The 12,660-nt window shown below is 33.0% G+C and overlaps 2 protein-coding genes across 2 annotated transcripts; one reads left to right on the forward strand and one right to left on the reverse strand.

Annotated features, from left to right (window-relative positions):
* The first annotated feature begins 4,313 nt into the window (after window positions 1-4,313).
* Window positions 4,314-7,898, forward strand: LOC107808997 (tubby-like F-box protein 5). Its single transcript, XM_016633578.2, has 5 exons — window positions 4,314-4,663; window positions 5,550-5,925; window positions 6,028-6,115; window positions 6,385-6,514; window positions 6,638-7,898. Exons 2-5 carry the CDS (start codon window positions 5,578-5,580, stop codon window positions 7,305-7,307), a joined length of 1,236 nt encoding a protein of 411 aa, XP_016489064.2. The 5' UTR covers window positions 4,314-4,663; window positions 5,550-5,577; the 3' UTR covers window positions 7,308-7,898.
* A 1,429-nt stretch (window positions 7,899-9,327) lies between these two features.
* Window positions 9,328-12,035, reverse strand: LOC107793737 (anaphase-promoting complex subunit 10-like). The gene is made up of 6 exons (XM_075234296.1): window positions 11,704-12,035; window positions 11,515-11,575; window positions 10,901-10,993; window positions 10,742-10,812; window positions 9,883-9,987; window positions 9,328-9,787 (listed from the first exon to the last, which is right to left on the reverse strand). Exons 1-6 carry the CDS (start codon window positions 11,877-11,879, stop codon window positions 9,718-9,720), a joined length of 576 nt encoding a protein of 191 aa, XP_075090397.1. The 5' UTR covers window positions 11,880-12,035; the 3' UTR covers window positions 9,328-9,717.
* Window positions 12,036-12,660: the final 625 nt, after the last annotated feature.

Consider the following 12,660-nt stretch of genomic DNA (forward strand, 5'->3'; position numbering starts at 1 on the left):
CAGTTTGTTGAAGGCATAGGAGGTTGTAACAGAGATTAGGTAGAAAGGGAATTCAATGGGGGCAGTATACTGCAGAACTTGTAAGCAAAATACTGAAAGAGACATTTTATAAGGCATTGTAGAGGCTAAAATCAAAGGCCAAGCTACTCTAAGCTAAGAAGAAAAAAGAGATGAGAGATATGTAAGACCAACCAAATCCCAGCAGAGCATGAACTTTACCGTTAAGTCAAAGAAACAAAGTAATTTTGCCTAGTTTGTATTGTCTCACTGCACAGAGATGCATGTTAAAGAGAACAAATAAGGAATATTTGTCCAACTCTACAGTTTTACTTTATGCAAATATTAGCTGTTTCTTTGTCAACTTTGCACTTGAGCATGAAAATATTCACAAGGCATTTTGATAATTAAGATTATCAGAAACTTTTAGTGAATCTTGGATCATTTAACGGATCATATTCTGACCCGAGTCAAACTTCATGTACTAGTTAATAGTTATGCAGAGATTGTTTAATAATGTGAGAATTGTTATAAGGTGAATAATAATGTAGGATAATTCCTATGCGGAAGTTGCTTACTATAAAGGCTTTTTATTTTAATCTTTATTTACTCTTATCCAAATATATTGCTAACAGACTCCCACATAACTTTTGCAGATATGCAGATTTTAATAAAGCCAACGAAATGTTGTACTACTATTAAGTAATTATGTTGTTGTACATCTAATTACCAAATGTTGTAAATTTTGTGTTGGGGTTATTTTTGTTTATACGGTAAAACAAACCACCCTACAGTGTATAACAAGTTATATAAAAGATGGATTGACTTCTAAGATTTTGTTGCTTTTCTTCTCTCTGAACTCTTGGTCTTATATTTGCTTAGGGAAACCTTAGATCTCACTTACTAATATTCTTTTTTAAGGTATTCCTCTTGCAGAGTTGGAGTGAACAAGAGTGCTATGTTATCAACTTCAACTTCCACTGTGTTACTGTAAAACAATAAGCTAATTAAAGCACTCCAATGTTAATATGTACGGCCACTAAACATTATAGATTTTACGCCTTCAAAGTTAGTGTCAGTTGCCTTATCCATCAAACCTGATAAGTTATACTGAGTTTTGATGATTTGTCAAACTTCGTAGAAAAATTAGATAAGAACATGATACAATCAGTTCCCTTGTGCTTATTACAACATACCTTGTTGTGTGGTTTAATTCTCAAGGAAAACAGACAGGGGAACTGCAAAGGGAACATATAGAATCAGGTTCTCAGGTCGTCGCGCAAGTCAACTTTACAACTGTTAAAGTTATTGCATTGTACTTGCAACAGTACAGCAGCACAACTGCAATTTGCTAGAAACCGGAAATGCCCTTTGTAACTACTCTCATGATCTCACATATATAAACAACATGTTACAAGGTTTTGACCTAACACTTGTAAATACAAAAACATATATTCTTTCAAGTATGCAGCCGCCTTTATTCCCTCAGGTGCATTGAAGAACAAAGTTGCTACAAAACAAAGGACCAGATCCTAGCATTGAATATGTCTTGTGTCCTTTAGTTTGTTGTATCTTTGTCTTTTGTTATTTACTAGTAATTCCTACGCAACTTTTTAGAAGCATTTAGTAGGACATCATTTAAACTATTATTGCTTTTGGTTGTTTGACTAGAGTTAGTCAAGTGTGTGACTTTGTAATAGAGTTATTGCAAAGAGCTTACAATAGAGTCATTGTAAGAGGTGAAAGATTAGGAGTTTAACTCCTTGCAATATGTTGTAATCTGAAGTTTGCTAAGTTAGTGAAGTTGAAATCATACTAGGGTAGGTCGTGATTTTTAATCTCGTGAGCTGAGAGTTTTCCACGTAGATATTGTGTGTTATTTATTTACTACTATTTGTTGTGGAACTGATAGAGAACCTGATTCTCTATATAGTTTGGTGGACTCTTAGTTACTATCAAAACCGTATTAAGTTGCTATTTTTAATCTATAAACAATGGAGGGGAAAATGTTTATTAATTGATTATTGTAAAGTGATAGATTTGATAAAAAGACGTATACTATGCTTTTATTGCTTTTTATATACGCATCGAGTGCAATAATCTATCTTTTGAATAATCTAACTAATTAGTCTCAATTAAATAATTTTTGTTTTGATAGACACTATGAGAAATATGGAGAAACAATTGATAAAAAAGGGGTTTTATCAAATGCCTTAACAAATAAAATACATATTTTATAGTTATGTGCATTGATAACCGCTTAATCTACTAAATTAAGGTAGTAATTATCCTTTTCAAAGAAATGAACTTCTAATGAATGTATGTTTTCCACAATAATTATGTGAAAACAGTTTAAATATCATACTTCAGTCAATCTTTAGGATTTCTTTTAAAATTGAGACAATGTTTTTTGTATCCTCTCTCCTTAAATAATATTTATATAAAATCTCAAAAATTATCAATTCTAAGAATTGTCGATAAGACATATTACCGCATTCAAACTTATCATCCCTGAACAAACATAAAGGATGCAATTTAATTGATCAATTCTCCAAATTTGAGAAAGGGATCATATAGATATGAATAAGAAAACAATATCATAAATTTTAAGCAATTATTATAATGAGAAAGACATAAAGTTATTGAAACCAGGTCATGATGTTGCCATGTTATATGCTTACATACTCTATAATTATTAAGATCTTTTTCAAATACAAAATCTTATTAAGAATCTTTATACCTTTTCCCCCTATGATAGTCAATATTTGTCCCTTTATTCCTCCCATTACAAGTCTTTTTAAAGTCCTCCATAACAAGAAAAGGTTAAGAAAAGGGTAAATTTATATTGAGACATAAATTGTCCCTCACTTAGTATAATTTATTAGGAAGCACTGAAATTCAAATTCCCATAATTATAGTGTTTTAATTTCTGGCTACTCATTGAGACACATGAATATCATATACGAAGATGAAAATAGAGATAAAATTAAGGGGCCACTAAATTCAAAAAAGATATTTATCTATACTTATTGTTTACGTAAAATTAGATAATTTAATTATAAAAATCACAAATCAAAATGTGAATACATATTCATTTACTTTGTAATAAGTTAAAATTCATATGCAAGAAATATATATGTCTTCATTTGCTTAACATAAATATATCGGCAAATATCAAAATTTACCCATTTATTTTTTAAAATGGTCTAAGAATACCCCTCGTTATACTATTGGTTATCTATACTCCTGCAGTCATATTTTGGGTTCAAATATACCTCTCATTTAAACGGAAGGACACGTGTCATCGTCCTGTTGGCCAATTCTAAATATCTCCTAATTAATTAAAAAGACTCATTACCCATACCCGAAAATTAATTTTCTAAAGCAATTTTTTTTTTGTAAAAACTAAAAAATACTGATTTTTTTTAAACTAAAAACTGAAAAAAACGTAAAAAAAACTGAAAAATATTTTCTAAAATAATGTTTTTGTAAAAACTGAAACAAAACTGAAAAGCAATTTTCTAAAGCAATTAAAAACTGGAAAAAAAATTTAACTAAAAACTGAAATAAAAAAAAAATTATTTTTCAGTTTTTACAAAAATATTGCTTTAGAGAATTGCTTTTCAGTTTTTGTTTTTAATTTTTACAAAAAAAATTGCTTTAGAAATTATTTTTCATTTTTTTTAAAGTAGTATTTTTCTAAAAACTGGAAAAAAATATTTTCAATTTTTTTTTCAGTTTTTAATAAAAAAAACATTCAGTTTTTTCAGTTTTTACAAAAAAAATGCTTTAGAAAATTGCTTTTCAATTTTTCTTTTTCAGTTTTTACAAAAACATTGTTTTAGAATTTTTATTTTATTTTTTAAAGCAATTTTTTTGTAAAAAGCTGGAAAAAAAATATTTTCGTTTTTTCAGTTTTTAGTAAAAACAAATTCAGTTTTTTAAGATTTTACAAAAAAAAATTTCTTTAGAAAATTGATTTTCGGGTATAGGTAATTGATCTTTTTTATTAATTAGGAGATATTTAAAATTGGTTAACAGGACGATGATATATGTCCCTCCGTTTAAATGAGGGGTATATTTAAACTCAAAGTATGAATGCAGAAGTATAGATAATCCAATAATATAACGAAAGATATTATTAAACCATTTTAAAAAGTACATCGATATATTTGGACATTTGCAGTAAATATATTGATTTTTCAATGACCTTGACCATTGACTAGTGATATCCATTTTCTTGGTTTAGCACAAGACCACGCGTAACGCATACTTTTTGGTACCACAGCTAATCGTAGCCAATAATTTCCCTATTACAAAAAAATAAATTAACCTTTTTCTCATTCCTAGAATGCAGAAGCAGCAAGAACAAAAATAGAGTAATATAATTGTGTGGATTAAAGTGAAGTACCTTAACTCCCTCAAAAATCGAAAATATTTGGTGGGTGGGGTACGTACCTTGAAAGTTGAACATACGCTGCTGATAATACGCATATCTCGTTAAACTGTATCTATCACATTTGAGGACTGCTTGTGACACTTTTGGTGGCGGAGCAAACGGCGGTTTTGGTGGTGGTTCCGGCGATGTGGGAATGCCACAAAATAATGCATAGCTGATCCAGAGAAATAATGATCTGATTTCTTCTTCTTTGCACCAATTACTCAGGTTTTGCTCCTTTTCCTTATTATTGCTTTGCCAGCTCTAAAAATTGTTCCTTTTTGTCTCCTCGTTGCGCTCTGTTTTTCGTCAGATTTATCTTCTGGGGATCCCACTTTTTTTGTATTTTGGGGCTTCTTTTTTTAATTCATTGTTCATTGTTAAGGAAACTGGCATTTTTTTCTGGATTTGAATTAGTATTGTTGTCACAATTGTCGAACTGGGGTTACTTGATTCATAAAGTTTTGATTTTTATTCGTGGATTAAGCAAGAAATGGTGGAAATATTATAATGTTTTGATTTTTGTGCGTGCAACTGTATCATTTTCCACAACCCCTACCCTAACGAGCAGGGGCAAAGATGGAGAAAAAATTGGGTTTAATTCTTTATTAAAAACATTGAGATAATCTCTTTTAATTAAACATAGAGGTTAAACCACATTGTAAGATCTGCTAGCTGAAGACATGTTATATGTAGCTAGAAAGGGGATTTTTTTAATTCTTTTGCACTTTTTCTTATAAAACTTGCGTGCCACTTTGGCTATACTACCGGGTATCTGCTACCTCCACCAGCACATGTGCTGAGTAATTCTGGCCACTGCTAAGATTTGAACTCTAGTTTTCACCCACTTCATTGACCACTAGGCCACTCCCTTGGGTGCTATTCTTTTGCATAATTATTAGCTCGAGATAGATAAGGGAACGATAGCCTAGTTGTTAGGATTATGGTTGTGTTCCGAGCACCAAGGGAGCAAAGTGGGAAAGGTTACTTTTAGGTTCTGGGTAAGGGGTTTGGGGAGGCGAGGTTTATCATATCAAAAGAGTATTTAGTTGATGGTTATATACAGCAACTCCGCTGCTTTGTTGTACTAAATCTTTTTGCCATGCCACTGAAGGAGAGATTAGTTGATGTGATCAAAAGAAATGTCCTTCAAGAGCATTGTCCGTGAGCTGCGGGAGATGAAAGATGGGATAGGGAATATATCGAGGAGGGGAGTGGAAGGAAGGCACTGGCGCAACAGAACCCGGTCGCATATAGCCCCCGATGTGGCCCCTTTTGATCAAATTGAACAAGGGCAATGGGCAAATTTACCACCAGAGCTACTTCTGGATATAATCCGTAGGGTTGAAGAGAGCGAGACAACTTGGCCTGCTCGAACTGTGGTTGTCTTTTGTGCATCTGTTTGCAAGTCATGGAGGGAAGTTACAAAAGAGATTGTCAGGACTCCTGAGGAATGTGGTAAACTTACCTTTCCCATTTCGCTGAAGCAGGTAATTTATTCTTACTCTGTTCAATTAGCATCTTGTTCCTATTGCCAATGTCAAATAAAATTAAGAAAGTATCACTTTCGTTTCTGTTCTGCTTTGAACCAGCCTGGTCCCCGTGAATCCCCAATCCATTGCTTTATCAAACGGGACAGAGATAACTCAGTTTATCGCCTCTACTTTGGCTTGACTCCATGTAAGTTGTATTCCTGTTCTTCTTTTCCTTTTGACACTGCATAATGAAAAATTGATATCCTCTTCAATGATTGTGTCCCTTGTTGCTAGCTTGAAGATATAACTTGTATATTTGATCGATAAATAGATTTTCATCTTGTAAACCTCCAAAATGCTAGTTTTTATGAATTACTTACACCTAGGTTGCTGTGTCCTTTGTGACACTGGTCTATAATTTTTCGTTGGTTAATATTTGTACAAGTTACACATCTGAAATTTATTTCATGACAGCTGAGGACGAGAGTGATAAGCTATTGCTGGCTGCCAGAAGGATCAGGAGGGCAACAAGCACAGATTTTGTAATTTCATTGGTTGCAGATGATTTTTCTCGAGCGAGCAATACATACCTTGGGAAATTGAGGCAAGTTCTATCAAACTCCTAACTGTCTTCTCATCGCTTGTGCCTAACCATCTTTCCAAAGTACTTGTCGAAGTTGTTGTCCTTTCATTTTGTTAATAATAGTGTCCAAAACAATTTGAACAGGTCTAACTTTCTTGGGACCAAGTTCACCATATATGATAGCAAACCCCCAACTGATGCATCTATTCAAGAACATTGTCGACATAGTCGGAGATTCCGTGCAAAGCAGGTATCTCCAACAGTACCTGCTTGCAACTACAGTATCGCCACCATCTCCTATGAACTCAATGTTCTCCGTACAAGAGGACCTAGGAGAATGCATTGCGCTATGCATTCTATTCCTTTCTCTTCTATCCAAGAAGGAGGCACTGCTCCAACACCAACATCATTTCCACAGCCTTTTGGTGAGAAGCCATCTCCTCCATCAGTTTCAGATGCAAAGGAGCTAGCTAAAGATGTCAGCTCGGCTGGTATTTCAAGTTCAACTGTGTCGATGCCTCTCGGAGAGTCACTTGTGCTAAAAAACAAGGCCCCTAGATGGCATGAACAATTGCAGTGCTGGTGCCTAAATTTTAAAGGTCGTGTTACAGTGGCTTCTGTAAAAAACTTCCAGCTAGTGGCATCAGTAGATCCTTCTCACAATGTACCTGCTGAGGAACAAGAAAAAGTAATTTTACAGTTTGGAAAAATCGGAAAAGATATATTCACCATGGATTACCGCTACCCACTTTCTGCCTTTCAAGCCTTTACAATCTGCTTGAGCAGCTTTGACACAAAACCAGCGTGTGAATGATTTCATGCAGATTGTATGCGGCAATTGTTGTTGTTCTGTTGCTTTATAATGTTATGAATTGATGTTTTCTATTTACGGCCTTATTAATGAATTAGGATTTTTGTAGTGGAATATTCAGCTTTTCTAGCCTTACTACATAATGGAGCATCAAGCAGGGGCTAAATTAGCCAAAGAAATGGGGATATAAAGAATTATAAGTGGTAACGGATTGCCTACTTGCTGTCAAGCTTATCAAGGACGATGACATACAGTATCACCCTCTTAGGGTTATTATTGAAGGTTGCAAATTCTTGCTTGAAGCCAGCAAAGCAAATGTTGTACACATTTGGAGAAAGGCAAACAAATGTGCATACATTCTGACAAGCAAATGTCAAGATCTGCTAGTCTGGGAAGGGACGATCAAGGATACAGAGTTTTTCCTCTTGGCAGACTTAAACAATGTAGCTTATGAGAGATTTTAGTATTTCTGTTAGGATTTTCTAATGTACCAAGAAAATATGCAGTAGTTGTTTAGATAGAAGCACTTGTTCTGTAAGTTCCTGTGTTAATGTGTTTGCAAAGAGTATAATACCTTTTGAAGTTTGTCATCCAGTTTACAAGTCATAACTAATTTTCTCTCCACTTAAGGTTTGTTTTATATGATTCTTGAACTGCTTGTTCTTTCTATGTAAGCTGCTTTTAAGAGCAGCATGTTGAGATGAGATTGCTAGTTCCTGCAATCCTATTCTTAGCTGCTGGATGTCCTGGTTTTTGGGGTTGAATGACAATTATCACTATGCACGGATTGAATTACTTGCTAGAGGAGTATATTGCGTTGAGTTAGTTAATTTTTATTCACTGATTGTGTAAAAAATATACAATCAGGTCTTGTAATCACTATAATAAACAGTAATTCGTGATCTGGTAAATAATAATTAACTTGTTCTTATAGGATAAACTATGAGGACAATGTGAACATTTTTTTTATATTGTTGCTATATATGACTTAAATTAAAATCCTATCTCGTTTACAACTAGGTTGTCCTAGGTAACTATGCGTTTATGCCGAATGTCTAAATAGTTCATATTCCATTACTAGGCTCTCCTAGTTGCATTGCTAACTATGCCGGATGTCTGAAAAGTTAATATTCGATTCTCTTATTCTCTAAGGTCATCACTCGTAAGCCTACTAATTACTAACATTAAACTTTTTGTTAATTATCATACCCTCTATATCGATGAGTTTAACTTCTATACAATGATAATATTTTACACTATCAGGTCAACCAAAAGATATCCACGATTAATTCTTCATAAAAAATGAAATTTTTATTCTTGAAACCTTTTATTTCAATTTTGATCCAATGAAGTTCAATTAAAATATTTGACCTTCAACCAATCGAAATATGCAATTTCGGTTCCTTTACCGACATACTTATACAAATATAATAAATTTTTCGACTATTAGTATATGATTCACTATATTGTTTAGCAAATTTGTACCTCTACTTCAGATTTTGAGGGGAGCAATTTTAAATAATTGTAACGATTAAAAGGGGCTAGAAGCGTATGTTTTCCTTGGTCAAATTGCTAGGGAGCATAATTTGTACATATTACCATGGTCATCTCGAGCTATATAATTACATAACCAACATAAGATCATCCTACGATTTTATAAAAAGCGCTTTGAAATTTATAACAGCTTATATTAGTTTTAGATTTTAATTTCACAAAAAAAAAAGAGGCTATAATCAATGAGTTCCAAAGGGAGTCGTAGTTCCAAGAGCTACGTAGCAAGATCATTCTTCAACTTTTATGAAGAGCTCCTGATACTAATACTAGTACTAGTTATAACAAGAAATCATCTGCATACACCAGATTATGGATCTCCATATTCGTTCTGTTTTCTCATTCAGCAGACTACAATGAAGAGTCAGGAAAGGTACAATCAAGAAAAAAAAACAAGTTGAAAAGTTAGCCAAGATGCTTTGGAACAGAAATGTACGGAAGAGGGCAAGCAAATTCATGATCATCCTCTTCCAGGTATAGCAGACAGATTAAGAATTGGGAGAAATACAATAAATACAAGACCCTACTGATAGTCATTTGTCACAGGGTCTATATGATGAAGCAAAATATTCTTGTAATTTTGTAAATGGAATTTTCTAGAAAACTATAAACCAACGTATAGACATCCTATGGACCTACAACTTATCAATATCATAACCTGGTTTATGAGGTTCTACCACTGCAGGGCCCGGTTATCATTCTCCCATTACTCAAAGTCGTCCAAGGGACAGGATCCCAGGTTTGGTAATGGGGGATTTGGTCTGTTTCAAAAGAAAAAGGATTCTTTTGTACCCCCCCAGTTTGCTACTTGATATCAATATATATGCTTGGCATCTTGCCTCTTGACGTAGTCCCTTGACCTTCATCTCACAGTAGAATAAGTAATAAACTCTGTAGAAGTAAACTGAAATGGTTGAAGAGGGATAGGGTTCCTGCAGAAGACATGATATCATATTCTCTACGCAATTACTGGACTGATGTTTTGCATTAAGAACAGAGGAAAAAAAAACAAAGGGTAATTACGCACGGTCTTGGCCCGTAGACTTTAATCTGGCGGATATGAGTGTCCCTTCCATTAAGATGATTTGAGAGCACACCTATTTGCAGCATGAAAGTGTTGACATAGGTTTCACTGTCACATAAATTAGGATATGGTTCGTCAATGAACTTTATGCTGAAAGACATAACATCATACGACAACTGAAATTATTTTAATGTTGATGGCTATCCTACAATTTTGAGGCTAAATACATGAGTGTTGTTTAGATTAGACTTACATGTTGTTCAAGAAATCAAAACTACCTTCCATCGTCAGTTCTGCTCACATTTAGCCACTTATATTGAAGAAATAAACTTTTTGAGAAGATGTTAAAGAAAGAAACATAGACATTCATATCTAGTTTTGCTCGTAATATAATCCTCATCTATATTTTGTGATTTTAACCATCAGAAACCATATACTAGTTTACTAAACAATGGCTTATGTGATTAAACATTAATGAAATGGTACTTTGCATCCATGTTTAAAAAGAAAAAGATACATAAGTTGGTAGAGAAATGAGAGACGAGTCTCGCTCATTTCTTATGTATTTTTTTTTATCCATTTTACGTTATTAAACTAATAGCTTGTCTTTATTTATGTCCATCTGATTATCTGATGCTTCAAGAATGAATCTAATGATTGGAATACTTACAGTGGTTGATTAAATACAGATAAGGGGCTAAATACAGGCAGATTAGGTATTTTATATTTCCGAAAAGGACTGAACTATGCTTAGAGTTAGAGCCACTGAAGAACATGCAGCTTAATCATTAAAAGAAACAGCAAAGAAAAAGAATTACAAAAAACTTGCCAAAAACATGAAGCCAACACTTCAACTGCTTACCGCGGATCATTCCCAGATAAAGATATATAGACCCATCCAGTTGGCTTGACAAGCTCCACTGCTTTTATCTCCTAAAAACCAATAAAGCACATACGTCTTTAGTTCCTAAAATATACTGGTACAACTATTCAGCAGTTAAGAGTTCCAATACACCATTACCTTCAAGTTGTGAAATCCATCGCCTGCTCGGATAGAGATCTTACCAGGTGTATAGCTTTCGTCAAGCTTGAAATCAGCATACAGGACGACTAACTGAGAATAATTAACACCAGAAAAAAGCAGAAAAGAAAAAAGTTAAGACCATTCTCAAGTGATTAACGGTGAATTAACAAACCAAACCTTATCGTATAGTTAAGTAAAATAAAAATCTAAGAGATATTCATACTACAGTAAAACACTTTAAAATCATAGCAAATATTCATGTATAAGAAAACAAAGTGAATGTTAAACCATAACTCATATAAGTAAGTAATTTCTTTTCAAATGTTTAATTACTTTTTTAATGATGATGGTGTATGGGCTAGCTTGCAAGCACCTAGATTATAATACTGGGTACCTATTATCTCTCACCAGCACAGTTAACAAGTAATTCTGCCCAACAAGGCTTATTAAATGTTTAATATTGTTCATAAAAATAACATCCTTAAACACTTGGTAAAACATCTTTAACTTTTTTAATACTATCGGTGAGAGTAAGTATTTTTAAAACAAGATTTCATAATAGCAAATATTCGACAAAGGAAATGAATAACTGTATATGAGATAGAACCTACTTGAAGCTTAACTTTCTTCTGAAACTGAACATTAACAAGATGAGGCTGTGCGCCATCTGATCTGAATACAACAAGAAATAAAAAGCCCAAAATCAGCAATTAACTCTGAAGATAGTAATATGGTGAAAGTAAGTGTATGTAAACACCACTTAATTTGAATGTTAGAGTTAGGTAATAGAGAATTGTTACTGCCAATAGGTATCGAGGTTGTCATCGCGAAGGGAAAGGACACCATTGCCGGGTTTATAGGAGCTGACACTCCAAGCTGCCTTTTTACCCATTTCGCGGAGGTCATCATCTACAACTAGCTGCTGGCTTCCTCCTGTCAGTTTCCCTTCTTCCTCTCCCTCTGATGAATCTGCCATTGCTGAATTTCACTCACCTTAACTTTTTCTTTGATTCATATAACTTTGCTTGGCTGTTCTTAATGCAACAAGTGAAATCCTCAATTTTGATGTAATGCCTATTCAGAAACCCTAGATTTTCGAGCGCATAGTGTTTTCAATTTTGAAAAGTGGACTGGGGAAATGGAGGGTTTTCCCAATGTAACACCATTTTTTAAAATTCAAATATTCTAAATTATTTAATGAGTCAAAGGAAAACATTATTACATTTCTGAAACTAACATATTAATTTTAAATCTACTTCTCATATGCTAACAGTATAAATATTAAATAGGCCAAATATATAAAATAAAAAATAAAAAAGGCACAAAATTATTACTCTCTCCATCCGAATTACGTGAAGGTGTTTGAATTTCAAGAGTCAAACAAACTAATTTTTTCATATGTCTTCCAAATATTTTGATTTATTAATTATTATGACTTATAGTATTTTTTTTTATGTAGTTTCTAAATATATAAATTTTATTTTGAAAAAATAAAAAAAATTATGTCCAAATACATCAATTAGGAAGTTTGAATCTCGAAAAACAAAAAGTGTCATAAATTGGAATAGATGGAGTACTATTTTTCATTATCTCAACTTAATACCTTATTTTTTATTCTAGTAAATTTCAGCGTCTACAATTAAATTAAGAACAAGAAAATGTAAGGAGGATATCGAATCATAGAATCAGAAATTCGAATCATTTTGTCTAGTTAAATCTATCTTATATTTTGTTAACTATCTATATCTTCTATATTT

Source organism: Nicotiana tabacum, chromosome 17 (genome assembly GCF_000715075.1).
Source record: "Nicotiana tabacum cultivar K326 chromosome 17, ASM71507v2, whole genome shotgun sequence".
In the NCBI taxonomy this organism is placed as follows: domain Eukaryota; kingdom Viridiplantae; phylum Streptophyta; class Magnoliopsida; order Solanales; family Solanaceae; genus Nicotiana; species Nicotiana tabacum.

Excerpts from the sequence above, each read along its gene's own strand:
- LOC107808997 (XM_016633578.2), top strand. The coding sequence starts at position 5,578 with ATGTCCTTCAAGAGCATTGTCCGTGAGCTGCGGGAGATGAAAGATGGG. Across the intron at positions 5,926-6,027 it reads TTCCCATTTCGCTGAAGCAG|CCTGGTCCCCGTGAATCCCC; the intron begins GTAATTTATTCT and ends GCTTTGAACCAG. Across the intron at positions 6,515-6,637 it reads ACATACCTTGGGAAATTGAG|GTCTAACTTTCTTGGGACCA; the intron begins GCAAGTTCTATC and ends CAATTTGAACAG.
- LOC107793737 (XM_075234296.1), bottom strand. The coding sequence starts at position 11,879 with ATGGCAGATTCATCAGAGGGAGAGGAAGAAGGGAAACTGACAGGAGGA. Across the intron at positions 10,994-11,514 it reads AGAAGAAAGTTAAGCTTCAA|TTAGTCGTCCTGTATGCTGA; the intron begins GTAGGTTCTATC and ends AATTATTCTCAG. Across the intron at positions 9,988-10,741 it reads TTATCTGGGAATGATCCGCG|TGAAACCTATGTCAACACTT; the intron begins GTAAGCAGTTGA and ends TTTATGTGACAG.